The sequence below is a fragment of the Caretta caretta genome, chromosome 17 (assembly GCF_965140235.1).
Source record: "Caretta caretta isolate rCarCar2 chromosome 17, rCarCar1.hap1, whole genome shotgun sequence".
NCBI lineage: Eukaryota > Metazoa > Chordata > Testudines > Cheloniidae > Caretta > Caretta caretta.
This window is the reverse complement of record NC_134222.1, coordinates 18,381,520-18,396,733: the sequence shown is the minus strand read 5'-3', so window position 1 is coordinate 18,396,733 and position 15,214 is coordinate 18,381,520. Positions and strand designations below refer to the sequence as shown.

The following is a 15,214-nucleotide window of genomic DNA, read 5'->3' as shown; positions in this document are numbered from 1 at the left end:
CCTCCTGCTCAAAGCAGGATCACCACCAACTAAATCATCCCAGCCAGGGCTTTGTCAAGCCTGACCTTAAAAATCTCAAAAGGAAGAAGATTCCACCACCTCCCTAGGTAACGCATCCCAGTGCTTCACCACCCTCCGAGCGAAAAAGTGTTTCCTAATATCCAACCTAGACCTCCCCCACTGCAGCTTGAGACCATTACTCCTTGTTCTGTCATTGGCCACCACTGAGAACAGCCGAGCTCCATCCTCTTTGGAGCCCCCTTCCGGTAGTTGAAAGCAGCACTTTGTGGGGGGTGGCTGTGCTGCAGACTCCGAGTTACTGAAATGGTGTCTTTCCACCCTTTAAATGTTAAAGAAAACAAGACAAAATCCTTTTACGATGGAAGCTAAATAAAAATCTGTTCACTGGGAGAGGCCACATTGGCTCCTTCAGAGACACCGCTCAGGAATCATAAAAAGCGGGATTGGCATTGTAGCTGTGGATCAAGGCAGGAGCAAATTGCCGGGGCTTTCTGAGCCTTGCACTCCAAAAAGTGGTCCCACAGGCCTAAAGAGGAGTCCCTAAAACTTGCCACTTCACCATCTCTCATTCTCGGAGCCGCCCACCCACAATACGGTCCCCAAACTGCCTCACAATTATTTTGCTTGACCCTAATTTTCTATCGTCGTAATCAGCTCTGGGCGTGAAAAGGCAGTGCCACTTGGAAAGGAGACCACAGCCTCCAGACACAGAAGGAAAACAAGGCTCCTCTTAAGCAAGTGGAAAGCTGGGACCATCAGTTGTGATCACTGTTGTTCACGTTAAATAAAACCAGATGGAGCAGTACAGTGAGATTATCTGAGGAACAGGACTTTCATATTGTGGTCAGAATGTGCCTTTAAAGAAGCAAATTCTGTCCCCAATTACACTCATGCAGCCACACTGAAAGCATTCACAGATTTAAAGAGACAGTTTAAAAAAATGAAAGCAAAAAGGGAATCAGAAGAAGGGGAAGAACAAATTACTACTTTTTCCAAGTTGTTTTTTTACACATGCAGTTTCCTAATCACGTTTTTTTGCAAAAAGAAAAGGAGTACTTGTGGCACCTTAGAGACTAACCAATTTATTTGAGCATAAGCTTTCGTGAGCTACAGCTCACTTCATCGGATCTCTATCCTTCACTGCTGTTCCCCACACACATATCCGCCCCATAGGAAAAAACTAACTATATACGGGAAACGGAAACTGATCCTCTACCAAGTGCTGTCAAACGTACTAAGCAAAAACTGAAAATACAGAGAAAATTGCAGCTGAAAGAGTTTAGCGAGACTAACACACACCTAACATTACCGGAGCAATAGCAAATAAAGAGAGATGAATTTAAATTGATGTCCTTGTTATTTAGCTGATGATTTTCACTCTGTTTTTCAGTACAAGCCACTAGGGTCAACGCCATTGCCAGAAAGGGAGCAGCAACTCGCAGTTCTACTGATTGGGGTTCGGTTTTCAGGAGCTGGGATTAGCAATTGCTCCAGATGTTTTGAAAGAGAGTGTGAACATGGGAGAAAAGGGGGCTGCTTCTCACTTTTACTTTGTCAACGCTCCGGAACACAGTATGCAAGCCTGAAAGGAATATTCTCCACTGAGAAGTAGCTACATAAAATGGTCACCTCGTCCAACAGACCTGCTCCCATGAGTATTCAGTCTTCTTTGCTGACTCTCTCAAACAAGCATCTATGGCTTTCTACTCCCGTTAACGCTCCAGAGATGGATACAACAGAGAGGGATGGAGAAGGATTTTTTTTTCCACCTATGGAATCGCTTACAAAGCTGTAATCGCTTATATCTGTGCTGAGCTACTGAGGGCTAATGGGGCTGCACAGCTCAATTTGAACTCTGTACCAGGCTGAATCTTCATTGCTGGGTGTGTTGCCAGTAACTGGTCCTTTGCCATGTCTATCAAACGTCCATGCCACCATTCAGTGCTGTGATAGCTAAGAAACCAAGCTGGCCTTTGGCCATTATTTCACTGCATTCCAGGCCTTCTCTCTTTCTGACTCATTCTCTTTAGTACCTTGCTGAAATGAGAACCTGAGCTGCAGGGCTGCTTTGTAGTAGCTTTACTAGGTTTAGATTTCCACGAGGTTTGGGAGGCTATTATTTCCATGACAACGAAGTGACCAGCTTAGGACCACACTCTTCATTTTCTGCAGCTGTCACAGGACGATTTAGAGTTTGCAGAGTCACCTGAGTTGTCTGCGGCGTGCTTAATGCCATGACCTAATGGCACAAACAAACCAGGACTGCCTGTGGCAGGACATGGTCAGAGAATGCCTTGTAGGAGAGAAGCTGAAAGCTCCTGATAACTCCTCATTTGACAGCCAATGGCCCTCACTCCCATCCAGACCTTCATTACATGTCAATCCAGGGCCCAGGTTACCCAGCCTGCCTTCCCACTTGTAGCCACACGGCATTCATAGCAAGACGCAAGTTTTGATGCTCCCGTATCAGAGATACGACATGCGTAAGCTCCGCACATTCATAAACCCTGGAGACTGCAGATAAGCTAAAGAAAGTGAAGGAGGAAAATACAAAAAAATTTAAAAAAAAAAAAAATCACTCACTCATCTTCAGTTGAGGTGAGAAAAGAAAGGAAAACCTTTTCCTTTCTTCCTTTCAAGAAAAAATGAGTTCCTTTTTTTTCCCCCCAATGTGACAGATCTGATGTCAAATGCAGACACACTGAATTGTGCTGTGTATGGTAGAAGCTAAAAATTATCTACATGTAGTGAGGACAGTGAGTAATTTCAGTTAATAGACCTCTAGGGACACAGCTGTGTTTTGGATAGACATAGGCCTACCTCTTAACCTGCCCAGGCTTAAATTTGGGACACAAAAGTAATAAAGCAGCTCAGTCTAGAAGATGAACGATTCAATTTCTTTAGCATAAACTTAAGAGGCTGTAAGTGGCGGTTCATGATTCAATTTCATTGACCTCAGTAATTGATGGTAATGTATTTTGAGATGTATCTCCATTTCATGTGGGATGGGGGGAGGGGGGTTCCTGCATTTAACGTGAATGACATTTCCCCTGAGGAGACAAGCTTGCATGCAGGATTCATGGTTTCTGAAGGAGAGCACAATGGGAGTATCAAACCAAAAATGCATCAGTCATCCACCAACGGCAAACTCCCATGCCCAAGTCACAGCTGGGTGCTCTGCTACCCACGGCAGGTTTCTGAAAGCACAGCTGGCACACACATGGCTTCCAGACTCACCTGCCATGCTCTCCTTTTAGAGCTTGGCTTGCAATACAAAAATGTGTGTTTCATATGAAAATTAATGGAGTTTTTTGGAGGAGAAGAAAAAGAAAAGAGAGAGAGAGAGAAACCCACATATGATGAAGTGAGGAAATGAAGAGCAACTCAGCCAAAATAAACTCACCCAAACCCAATTCCTCCTGTCCCACCAAGACTCTGTGGGAAGAGATACAGATTTCCAGTTGACTTACCCTCTTCGCAGTTACTCCCTGTGAACCCAGGACAGCACCTCCACTCCAGGGTGGTCACAGTTCGGTAAGACATTTTGTACGTGGGCCTGATAAGAGTCCTGTAACTAACACAAACGAGAAGTCAACAAACTGCACCTCCCCATCTTGCAGACTATCACTGCCATTTTGTACAGAGGGGCCATTTTGTCCCACGCATGGGACTATCCCAGCATCCAACTGCCCAACAGCTGTAACTGGCAACATACAAAGTTGCCAGGTGGGTTTGGGTGAGGGAATCGGCACTTTGTGGGTTTGATCCTGCTGTGCTTACTCGCTGCTGAACTAAATGGCTCTGCTCGTGAATGGATGCGGGATCAAGAGAAGTGCATGTGTATTTAACTCCCCCGGCACCAAACCCAGTATTTCCCAGAACTCTTTTTTTTTTTGGTAGATATTCACTAAACACAGTCCCACATATACATTCCGTTTCTCCATACCATAATATCAGAGGATCAGTTTGCAAGAAAGCGGCCAAAGACAGAACACACAAATTGTTTATCGACACTGGGACATACAAAGAGCATGACTGTGCACACGAAAATGAGCAAGGATCATCTTGTGGTTAGAACACGAATACGATCCAGGAGATTTGGGATCAATTCCTGGCTCTGCCATTGACTCCTTTTGTGACCTCATTTAATCCATGCCTCAGTTTCTCATCCATTAAATGGGGATAATTCCTCCTTTCTTTGTCTTATCTATAAGCAGCTCTTTGGGGCAGGTTCTCCTTTACAGCATCTAACATAACAGGGCCTTGATCTCAGTAGGGACATCTAGGCACTATTACAATACAAATCATAGTGCACACATTTAGTGATAGTCTCGATAGCCATTCGTATGCACAACTAGCGATTTGCACACACCATCACCTGACACACGTATGCAATCATGTTATTTCCACAGGCACATTTCTATATTAACTACATGCAAATCCTGAGCTTCTTTTTTGAAAATTTGGCCCTACCAAAAAAAAATTATATATATGTGTACACACACACACACACACACTATATATATATTCAGCAAATTAGGTTTCCCTGCATTAGCTGGAATAATTGTTGTCACTCTTTAAGAAGCTTCAGGAGAACATGGAAGGTTTTAACATGTGTAAAAAAAAAAAGTTATATTCTATAAACTTGCTCTCATTTATACGCCGATACAATGAACTGGGGCAGGGCCAGGAGGAGGAGAGAATGAAGGTGAGAGTGGGGGAGAGACTAAGGAACTCTGCATTGTGGCTTTATAATTCTTTTAGGGAAACTTACACCATGTGACAGATTTAAAATGTACTGCATTCTACCAGGAACCACCTGTGACTTGCAATATCTAGAAACGCCAGTAGGTGGAGCTCTGTCACCAAGCCCAGTATTACTCTAGTGTACTGCAATACCCAGGGCCAGTTACAGAAAAAATAATTCTCAGAAGGAATGTGCAGTCTCCCTCTATTGGCATGGGCTGCCCTCTGCTGGGATGAGGGGGATCTCTACCTTATAACAAGAGCTGGAATTAACAGGCAGTCCGGCATTGGAAGCAAGTCCCTTGCACTTTCGGTATGATCATGATCAGAGGATGAACTATATGCTTGAGCATGGAAGAAAGGTGAACCAAGAAGAGCTTGTCTCACCAAATGGAGCACTAAATAATGAGAACCAACCTTGATTCCTACAGGTCGCAGAGTGGGATCCTATCAGAAAAGGTCTTGCACTACAAGTGGTAAGGTTAATTTGTTAGCAGCAGCAGTAATGCAAGCATACCAGCAAGGGGTGCCCCTTCGTGTACTGAACACAAGTGGGGGCCTCTGCTACTATAAGCACATAAATGATATTTATGCCGATTGCTCACTCTGGAGACGGACAAGTTTTCTCCGTTATGCACAGGACAGGCACTGCATGAGCTGCAGCGGCACAAGCTCCCTCAGCAGCATGCCACAACCCTGACCTGGGAGAATAATGTAGTCTCCCTGGACCATTCAGTCCTTGGCCTTGCTGCTGAATTGCCAGCAAGCACCCCAATTAGGAGCAAGATGTTTGTCTAATCGGGGCCAATCTGAGCCAAGTAACTTCACCTACTTCTTCACTACAGCACTTTCCAGCCACAGGTATTGACTTCCAGGTTCTTTGATAAGGAGATAAGCCTCTCACCAAGCCTAACCTGTAGGCAGGCCCACAGTCTTAAAACAGATGGCAAAATTAAGGAACAGCAGCATTAAACACCTTGTTGAGGGTCTCATAGAACATCTTTTGCAGAGTCAGGAACAGAACTGAGGCCTCCTGACTCAGTCTTGTAGTGGCAGCCCAAAGCCCATCTTGCCTGGTTTAAGCCCTGAACCAGCAGTCAGAAGATCACGACTTTGTCGCTAACAACTCAGCTGTGTTTGACCTGGAGATGAAAGCCTCTGTCCCATTACCAGTGCCAGCTCGTCTCCAAGTACGCCGCAATTTCAAATCGTGGTTCTTGCCAAGATGTTAAAACGCTCTCAAACTTCATTATGAGGTGCAGAGAATGGCTTGAGCCAGGCTAGAATCTCAGCAGTCACCACAGTACTCAGGAATTAGCTGTAGGTTTACTCCTCAAACTAAGAGGAGTCAGGCACTTCTTGGGACATGACAGATTTGGGGTTCAGTTAGGATTACCATGCATCCTGAATTTCCTGGAAGGAATCGGATGTTCATGGTGCCGTCCAGTTTCTTACTGGCAAGCCTTGGACAGATTGCAACATCAGACCGAACTGAGGTCTGCACAATGTCACAGGACAACATTACAACTTCATCACGTGACACTGCATCAGAGCCTGATGTCCCACACAATGTGAGGTTATATCAGCACATCACAAGATGGTGAAGACTAGAATGAGAGGGATGTGGATCCACTATCAGAGTATGTTACAACCACTCACTGGCCAATTGACATAGAGTTGTTTTTGCTCTTGGAGCCTACTTACCAGTTGAAGGAGGAGGAAAATGGTGGAGAAACATCAGTTGGAGAGATTCGGGGTGGGGTGGGCGGTGGAGAGTGCAATGGATGGCTAAAGAGACTGATAATTGTCTAGGGAGCCTTTCTCCTCTAGCTCACTGGTTCGATGCCAACTCAAGTCTTGTGTGCTCCACACTGGCAAACCTCAGATAGTGCGGCTTTATTTTAAGTTTAGAACATAATACATTGGGTCAAATCCTATCCCTGTCACAGTAAGCAAGTCAGGACCCAGTCTAGGCACTAGTTCTTTGTATTACAGTAGTGACAAGAGGTAACCAATCAAGAACAAGAAACCCCATCATGCTAAGAAATACATGTATCCATTACAAGAGACTGCCTTAAAACTTGAAGAGCATATAGTTGAAACAGACAAGACAAAAGGGTAGGAGGTACAGAAGGGGAACTTGCCCAAGGTCACACAGCAGGTCAGTGGCAGAGTGGATTGGAACCCAAGTCTCAAGCTCCAGTCCTATGCACGATTCCTTAGCCCATGCTGTAAGCTATTTACGGTGGTTTTCCCCCACATCAATCCAGCCACGTGCCCCTTGAATGCTTCAAGAAAAGCACAGGAAAAGCTTTGCCCTCATGTGTCAATAATGCACGTGCCACCATCAGCATTCACCTGCACTGCCACCTCAAGCGAATGTCAAAATGGTAACATGGCACTTGAACAGCTCCTGTAAGTGAAGGCTCTCCGAGCACTTTACAGGTAATCAGCTGCCAACCCTCACAACTCACCTGCAAGGCACGCAAGTAAGGGGAAACCGGGCAAAGAAGGGGAAACCGGGCAAAGAAGGGGAAACCGGGCAAAGAAGGGGAAACCGGGCAAAGAAGGGGAAACCGGGCAAAGAAGGGGAAACCGGGCAAAGAAGGGGAAACCGGGCAAAGAAGGGGAAACCGGGCAAAGAAGGGGAAACCGGGCAAAGAAGGGGAAACCGGGCAAAGTTTAGCCGCCTGTCCGTAACACAGCAGGTTAGTGGCAGGATTTGGAAGAGAACCCAAAAGGTCTTGACTAACAATCCTAGCAATTGCCATACTAAATCAAACCTGTGGTCTATCTAGCCCACTGTCCCGTCTCCAAGAGTGGAGACTACCCCTAACTACTAGACCACAGTGCTTCTCAGTGTGTGATCGTGGTTTAGGAACCAGTGGATCTGGATACACAAGTAAGAGAATCTGAAAAGACTGTACAGAACATTATGATTGGGGATACAGGTGGATCAATTGACTGTGGCTAGCCAAGCTCTTAATACTGGAGATCAAGCTGTTGAGAGGATATGAGTGGTGTAGTCACACAGTGGATCTCAAGTCCCAGTACACGCACATTCCTCTTGCTCATAAAGAAGCATTGCTGAGTACAACAGCCAGTCATGACACAAGAAAGGGAGAACGTGCAACTTGCCTGAATCTGATCCTCAGCAATCAGGTCAAAGAGGAGTGACTGTCTCTGCTGTGGCATAAACAGAACAGCCTTTCACACACAGGAAATACCTTTCCCGTTTGTTTGGATTCATTTATTTTTTACACATATAAACAAAACTGTTTGTACGTAACTGGCCTAAGCAGGGGGAGGGGTGGGGGTTGTCAAACTTGCTTCCACATCGCAAGACAAGCAGTCTTTCTTAGCAGGTTTCAGAACAACAGCCGTGTTAGTCTGTATTCGCAAAAAGAAAAGGAGTACTTGTGGCACCTTAGAGACTAACCAATTTATTTGAGCATAAGCTTTCGTGAGCTACAGCTCACTTCATCCGATGAAGATTAGATTAGCTGCAAGTTCCAGTAACCATGTATAGGGCCCGATTCTCCATGGAGTTGAATGTCAAACTCCCAAAGTCCATAGTGGATAGGGCTCAGCTCCTGGCAGAATCAGACCATCATTGAGCAATACAATAGAACCTCAGAGTTACAAACACCTCGGGAATGGAGATTGTTTGCAACTCTAATGTTCATAGCTCTGAACAAAACATGATTGTTCTTTCAAACGTTTACAACTGAACATTGATTTACTACAGCTTTGAAACTTCATTATGCAGAAGAAAAATGCTCGTCCCTTTATTTATTTTTAGTATTTATGTGGAACAGTACTGTACTATATTTGCTTTTTTATGGTCGCTGCTGCTGCCCGATTGCCTACTTCCAGTTCCCAATGAGGTGTGTGGTTGACTGGTCAGTTTGTAACGCCGGTGTTTGTAACTCTGAGGTTCTACTGTAGTTTGCAAAGGAAGCTTCCTTTGCATTTGCTTCTTTAAAACCGCTTCCCTACAGCCTCCCAATTCAAGAAGGGAAAAAGTCAGTCAGCAATTCAGTGATGAACCCACAAGCTCAGAAACAGGTGTTTTATGTAAGAGTCAGTAGCTTTAAGACCCACCACGCACAGCAAGCAGATGTGCTCTGTGGGAGCTGTTGTGTTTGTGTTTTCCTAGTGCCCAGCTTCTCCTGGGAGCATAGCAAAGCTCTAGGAAACAAAAACACTCAAATCAGATGACTGCCAATCATTCATATTTCTGAGATACAACTGATGCAGCTAAATGGGATGGACCGATATACTTGGGAGATGATTGGCTTCCTTAGTTAGAACCCCCCTACCCAGACAGCCAGGATTGCCACTTGCCCTGTACAAAGGATGTCTGAAGGATCATCAGCAAGCTGCCCCCTCCCCAGTGCCACACTGTAGACACCAGTCAAGGAGAGTCTACGATGGTGGTTTTCACTAATGAACGTGTCAGGGGCTAGCTGGACATTTTTGTTTTCATCATCTCTTCTGTAAAACAAACCACCCCGCCACTCAGCATTCAAGCTTCACTATCCCCCTGCTTACTCCAGCTGACCCGGCACAAAGGCCAAACAATTCCCAGTCATGAAAAGCTTTAAGTCTGCTTCTTCCAGCGTTGGACAAAACAAAGCTGGAGCTGCAAGAGGCTCTCCTGAAAGACGGGCATGTGCTCGGCCTTCCCCAAAGGAATCTACCGAGGGCTGGATTTAACCTGCTGAGGTTGTCTGACTTGCACCACACAGCAAAGGCCTGAGACCACAGAGTGGGGATCTCTATGTTGCCGAGTCTCCATAGGGGACCCATCTGGAGGGCTTTAATGTCTATAGCCCCAGGAAAAAGGGACCCAAGCATTCAGAGACCCAGAGAGAAGTCAGCTAGCTAGCTCCCAAAATCTGGTCTTTCCCACAGCTCCTCTCTGCTCTGTAGCAAGATTCAGACTAGAATTAAACCAGCGGCAACAGTATATCAGCTTTGCTCTTCCCAGTTGCTGTTGGCCAAAGATCTAGCGCAGTCAGACCCCAGCTCAGTCAGTGTGCAGACCCCAAGATAATTTACCTAATTACTGGTCTAAATAGTTACGTGCTTTGCACAGGTGTAACAGCTGGCCCTTTCACTCTGAAAACAGCTGGCCAGCACTTGGTCTCTGGTAATACACACAGAGACCAATTCCCCTCTGAACGCACGACAGCTTGCCCCCTTCACAAACCCAGGGATACGCCTTCACGTCTGGGCTCTAATCACTTAGACACTCAAAGCCTTGATCATGCTCTCCGGGGAACGCTCATCCTGCTGTAACGTGTATGTGGCGGGGAAGGGGCGGGGGGGGGTCTATTTCCTAGTATGTGACCTAACCGCCTCCAGAGAAATAATGGGACTAACACATAATCAGCGTTTCCTGTCTGAAGGGACTTCAAATAGCAATTCTAAGCACTGAATCAGTCCATAGAAGTTATCCAGTTGAATGGGCAAAGAAAGGAGACGGAGGGATTCCCAGTTTCAGAAGAGGCAATGCCAGCTAGAGAAATATTGTTGACGGAGCATAAGCACTAAAGCATGGGCCAAATTCTTTGGTGATGTACACCCCACACACAACTCTATCGATCACATAGCAACAGATTCTTGATACAGACAATAAATGATAGATACCTAGCTGTTCTATCGCGCTTCATCAATAGAGCTGAAAGCACTTTACAAAAGGGAGGTCAGTGTCATTATCTCCATTGTACAGATAGAGAAACTGAGGCACGTGCTCCACACCCCCACATATCTAAAATAGTCAGTCTTGTTATTCACCAAGATGATGTCCCCCATTTTCCGGGTGGGCGGGGGGGAGCGAGGGCGAGGAGTTGCTACATTTAAAAAAAATGTATTCATTCAAGACTACTGAACAGCAAGAAGGATCTGCACTGATCAGCAAGCTCTGGAAGTTACATTTAAAGTAAGATATTGAAGATACCACTTAGGTTTGTGGTCATGTCATGTACAATGGGACAAGCAGAGTCAGACCTGGTCTGTATCGGAATGGAAGACATAGAATTATAGAATGATAGGACTGGAAGTAACCTGGATACGTCAGCTCGACCAGTCCCCTGCACTGAGGCAGGACTAAGTATTACTTAGACCCGCCCTGACAAGCATTTATCTAACCTGTTCTTTAAAAAAAAGAAAAAAAAAAAACAACGATGAAGATTCCACAACCTCCAAAAGGTAATTGTTCCATTGCTTAACTACCTTGACAGTTAGGAAGTTTTTTGTAATGTTGAACCAAAATCTCCCTCCCTATCTGCTATTTAAGCCTATTACTTCTTGTCCTGTCCACAGTGGTTAAGGAGAAATTTATCACCCTCCTCTTTGTAACAACCTTTTACACACTTGAGGCTGTCATCAGTCTTCCCCTTAGTCTTCTCTTCTCCAGACTAAGCAAACCCAATTTTTTCAATCTTTATTCATAGGTCATGTTTTCTGGAACTTCGCTCTCCTCTGGACTTTTTCCAATTTGTCCACATCTTTCTGGAAGTGTGGCACCCAGAACTGGACACAGTACTTCAGTTGAGGCCTTACCAGTGCCGAGTAGAGTGGAAAAATTACTTCTTGTGTCTTGCTTACAGTACTCGTGCTAATACATCCCCGAATGATGTTCGCTTTTTTCACAACAGTGTTACACTGTTGACTCATATTAAGTTTGTGATCCACTATAACCCCCACATCCTTTTCTGCAGTACTCCTTCATAGGCAGTCATTTCCCAGTTTGCATTTGTGCCATTGATTATTCCTTCCTAAGTACAGTATTTTGCATTTGTCCTTATTGAATTTCATCCTATTTATTTCAGGCCATATCTCCAGTTGGTCAAGAACATTTTGAATTCTAATCCTGCCCTGCCAAGTATCAGCAAGCCCTCCCAGCTTGGAATCATCTGCAAACTTTATAAGCGTACTCTGTCTGCCATTATCCAAATCATTTATGAAGGTATTGAATAGAATCGGACCCAGGACAAGCTCCCTGCAGGACCCTGCTCAATATGCCCTTCCAGCTTGATTGTGAACCATTGATAACTACTCTGAGTGGGATTTTCCAACCAGTGGTCTACCCACCTTATAGTAGGTTCATCTAGGCTGTATTTTTCTAGTTTGTTTATGGGAAGGCCACATGAGATTGTATCAAAAGCCTTATTAAAGTCGAGGTACATCACATCTATCACTCCCCCCCCCCCCCATTCACAAGGCTTGTTACCCTGTCAAAAAAGGATATTCGGTTGGTCTGACATGATTTGTTCTGGACATCCCACAAAACCCCTGAAGTGCATCAATAGATATCAGTCTGAAATAATGTCCCAGTATGGCATCACCAAACACTGTGTTGGAAGCGGTGCTTCCCTGCCCCCAGGGCTGGGTGGGGTGCAGGGACTGAAGTAGAAGTAAAGCTCTTGTCAATGGGTTAACAGCACGTTTCACACAGGCTTGGGCACCACTATCCTTGCTGAATTCTAAAAATCAGGTACTTTGATGCTGCAGGGGGTGTTTAAGTGCCAGAATGAAAGTGCCCATCTTCTCAGCCTGAGCTATACTGTCTGCTGCCATGCAATGCTGCTGCACCTGCATTTCCCAGAAGCAGGACCCCAGAGAGACAATGCTGCTCAATCATGGCAGGGGGGAATAGCAGGACTAAACTGTACATGTTGGAAACATTTGCTGGGACAGTGAAGTAGCTGTAGGAAAGGCAGGCTGTCCGGGCCACTGTCTAAAACCTCTTGGCTTCCCGGATGCACGATACCCCCAGTATCGGCTGTGCACTTGACAATGATACACTCGCTGTTGGAGATCTAGAATGTCCGATGTATCCCTTGCTGAACGAGCAATAGCAAACGCCAGCCTCACCAGTATTCGCTCAAGCCTCTGAGGTCATTTGACTTGCTCTGTACCGCTCACCGCCTTGCAAGCGCTTGGCTTTAGCCGTGGCAGTACTCTTTCCAGTTGAGTAATCCTCTTGGAAATGAAGGGCTAAGCGACGAGCAGCTGCATTTGAACCAGGAGATTGCTTCCATAGGTGCTGGAAGGAGGGGGGCTGCTGCACCCCCCAGCTTGAAGTAGTACCAACCACCCAAGTACATGATTTCCGCCTTCAGCACTCCTCCCCTCTATAAAAATTGTTCTAGCACCACTGGTTTCTTCCAGTTCCTGGGAAGTGAGTGGCAAGTTCTGGAAGCGAAAGGTTGGGAATACAGCCCCAAGGGATTGTGGGATAGCATGGGCGGACTCTCCAGACCTGAGTCTGAGGAGACCCAGAGCTGAGCTGTATCCATACTGCAAAATGCTTGGGTTCTGACCCACCTCACAGTGGGACTCTGGTTCCGACTCTCCCCCATAGCAGGCCCAAATCCAGCGGGTTCTTGGCCCAAGTCAGACTATTTTCTGTGTGGATGGAAGGGGCTTAGGTTAAAACCTGAGTTAGCACCAGGGCTTACAGTGCAGTATAGATAGCTCCATGGAGGTCCCAACCGAGATCAGGACCCTGCTGCACTAGGCTCTGTACCTGCACACAGTTGTTTGGGAGGGTCTCTTACTTACAAGATAAACAAGACCCAGGAAGTATTACTCCATTTTACCATGGAGTAACTGAGGTTAAAGCGATTTGCCCAAAGTCACACAGGACGTCTGTGCCAGAGCCAGGATCTGCCAAGTCTCCATCCAGGGCCTTAACCACAAGACCGTCCTTCTCTATCAGCCTTTGCGGAGAGCGTGTCCTAGTTAGGGCACTGACTGCTCTAAAGCGATCAACCTAGTGCGGCCTTTGGAGAGCTAACACATGCGTCATGTAGGGGGAAGGCCAAACGTGAAGTGCCACCGGCTTCTATGGGAGTTGTGCTCCCATAGATGGGATGGCTGGACCCCAGGGAATCGTTGACAGACACAACCCAAACAAGCAACTTTATTCACTTCTCAAGAGAGAGATGCATGGGATATTAATGGATATGCACATCAGGTGCGCTCGCCAGGCCCATCTGCCCTTCAGTGTCACAACAGCTAGGCACCCGCAGTGACACGCAGAAGATGCGAATGGCATGGCTCAGACGGAAAAAGGTCATAGCAGAGAGCTCTGCCGAGACAAAAGCCAACAGCAAAGACCGCACCAAAGCAATGCAGGCCTCCAAGCTAAATAGAGAGTCTAGGGTGGGAACAGCATAGCTCATCCCATCTGAGCCAAGATGACAACGCTCATGCAAAAGAAACAGCTGCCAGCTTCCCAGGAGCGAGCGAGTGAGTAACTAGCAAGGAGCAACACACCCTGAGCTGCTATACTAGGGATCATACAGATACTTCCCTGTCAAATGCTGGGCGCTGACCCAAAATTTGTGCAATAAGGAAGAGAAATGTAGCATCTGAACTGGTGACAGGAAACTGATTAAACAGCGTCTGGCCAGACTGACATCTGTTTGGAAGCAGGATCATTAACGAAATGCCCCCCTCAGCTGTCACTGAAGAATTGAAAGATGCCTTCTTCTTTGGCAGGAGTGGCTTTTGCTAGTGAGCCTCCCCATTGTGGACATGGAGGGAATGAAAGCTTGACCAGATTTGGCTCATTACTTGCAAACAAGAAGATGAAACAGTTGTATCAAGACACAGCTGTGAGAAATAGAACCAAGCCAGAGCTGCACTGCTATCTGCCTAATGGTTTTCTCTATTCCCCTATCATCACTCCAATCAAATCTACCCATGCTTCCTCCTTATAACTAGAGATGTGTCCCCACCACTGATGTAACAGCAGTCCAAGTAATGTATAATTCATGACAAGGGAAAATGGATAAATCCATGCTACCTCTGTGGCCACTGAGACAAAAACTGGATACAACTCCTATTGCCAAAAACAATGTACATGCAAATCAGGAGTCAAATCGCCTTGACTGGCAACACGTGTCTAGGGAGGTGGTGGCAAAAATGGCTTCTGAAATGCTAGATACCTGAGACAGGAATGTGGAGAAACCTCACAGGAGTAAAGAGAGACAATAGTCTTTGTATGAGGCACAAAGACTATGCGGTTTGCCCCAGATGGTATTCTTGATCAAACACTCCCATGGAAATTATGTAACTTTTCACTGATAGGGTAACAAGCTCTGACAACTAGGATTGGATAAGCAGGTCAGAGGAGGAATAGAGAGACTTCTCTACACAGCAGGGAGAGGCAGTCAGACTGACCAGGAAACAGAGAGAGGGCTTAGTTCAGTTACAGAGGAAAAACAAAGACAATCTAGAAATAAGGGGAGCCTACCTCATTGGGCTTTGCCTAGTATTCACAGGGGTGTGATATACAGACAGTTTCTTTACCGTTTTCTCTATTTAAGACGACTCCTGCTGTATTGGATAATTTTGTACAGAGCATCCCAAGAGAGACAAGAATCCCTCAACCTCCGGAGAGTGGTACTAAAGGATACAGAGTTTCTGG

The 15,214-nt window shown here is 45.9% G+C and overlaps 1 protein-coding gene across 3 annotated transcripts in view; it reads right to left on the bottom strand.

Annotated features, from left to right (window-relative positions):
- COL26A1 (collagen type XXVI alpha 1 chain) overlaps nt 1–15,214 on the bottom strand; it is a 218,325-nt gene that overhangs the window by 162,389 nt on the left and 40,722 nt on the right. For 2 of the 3 annotated variants that reach the window (XM_048824218.2, XM_048824215.2), the window contains exon 3: nt 3,492–3,595. In XM_048824218.2, the coding sequence (XP_048680175.2) occupies nt 3,492–3,595 (104 nt within the window). The remainder of the gene's footprint in view (nt 1–3,491; nt 3,596–15,214) is intronic. The other variant, XM_048824217.2, reaches the window with a different exon arrangement.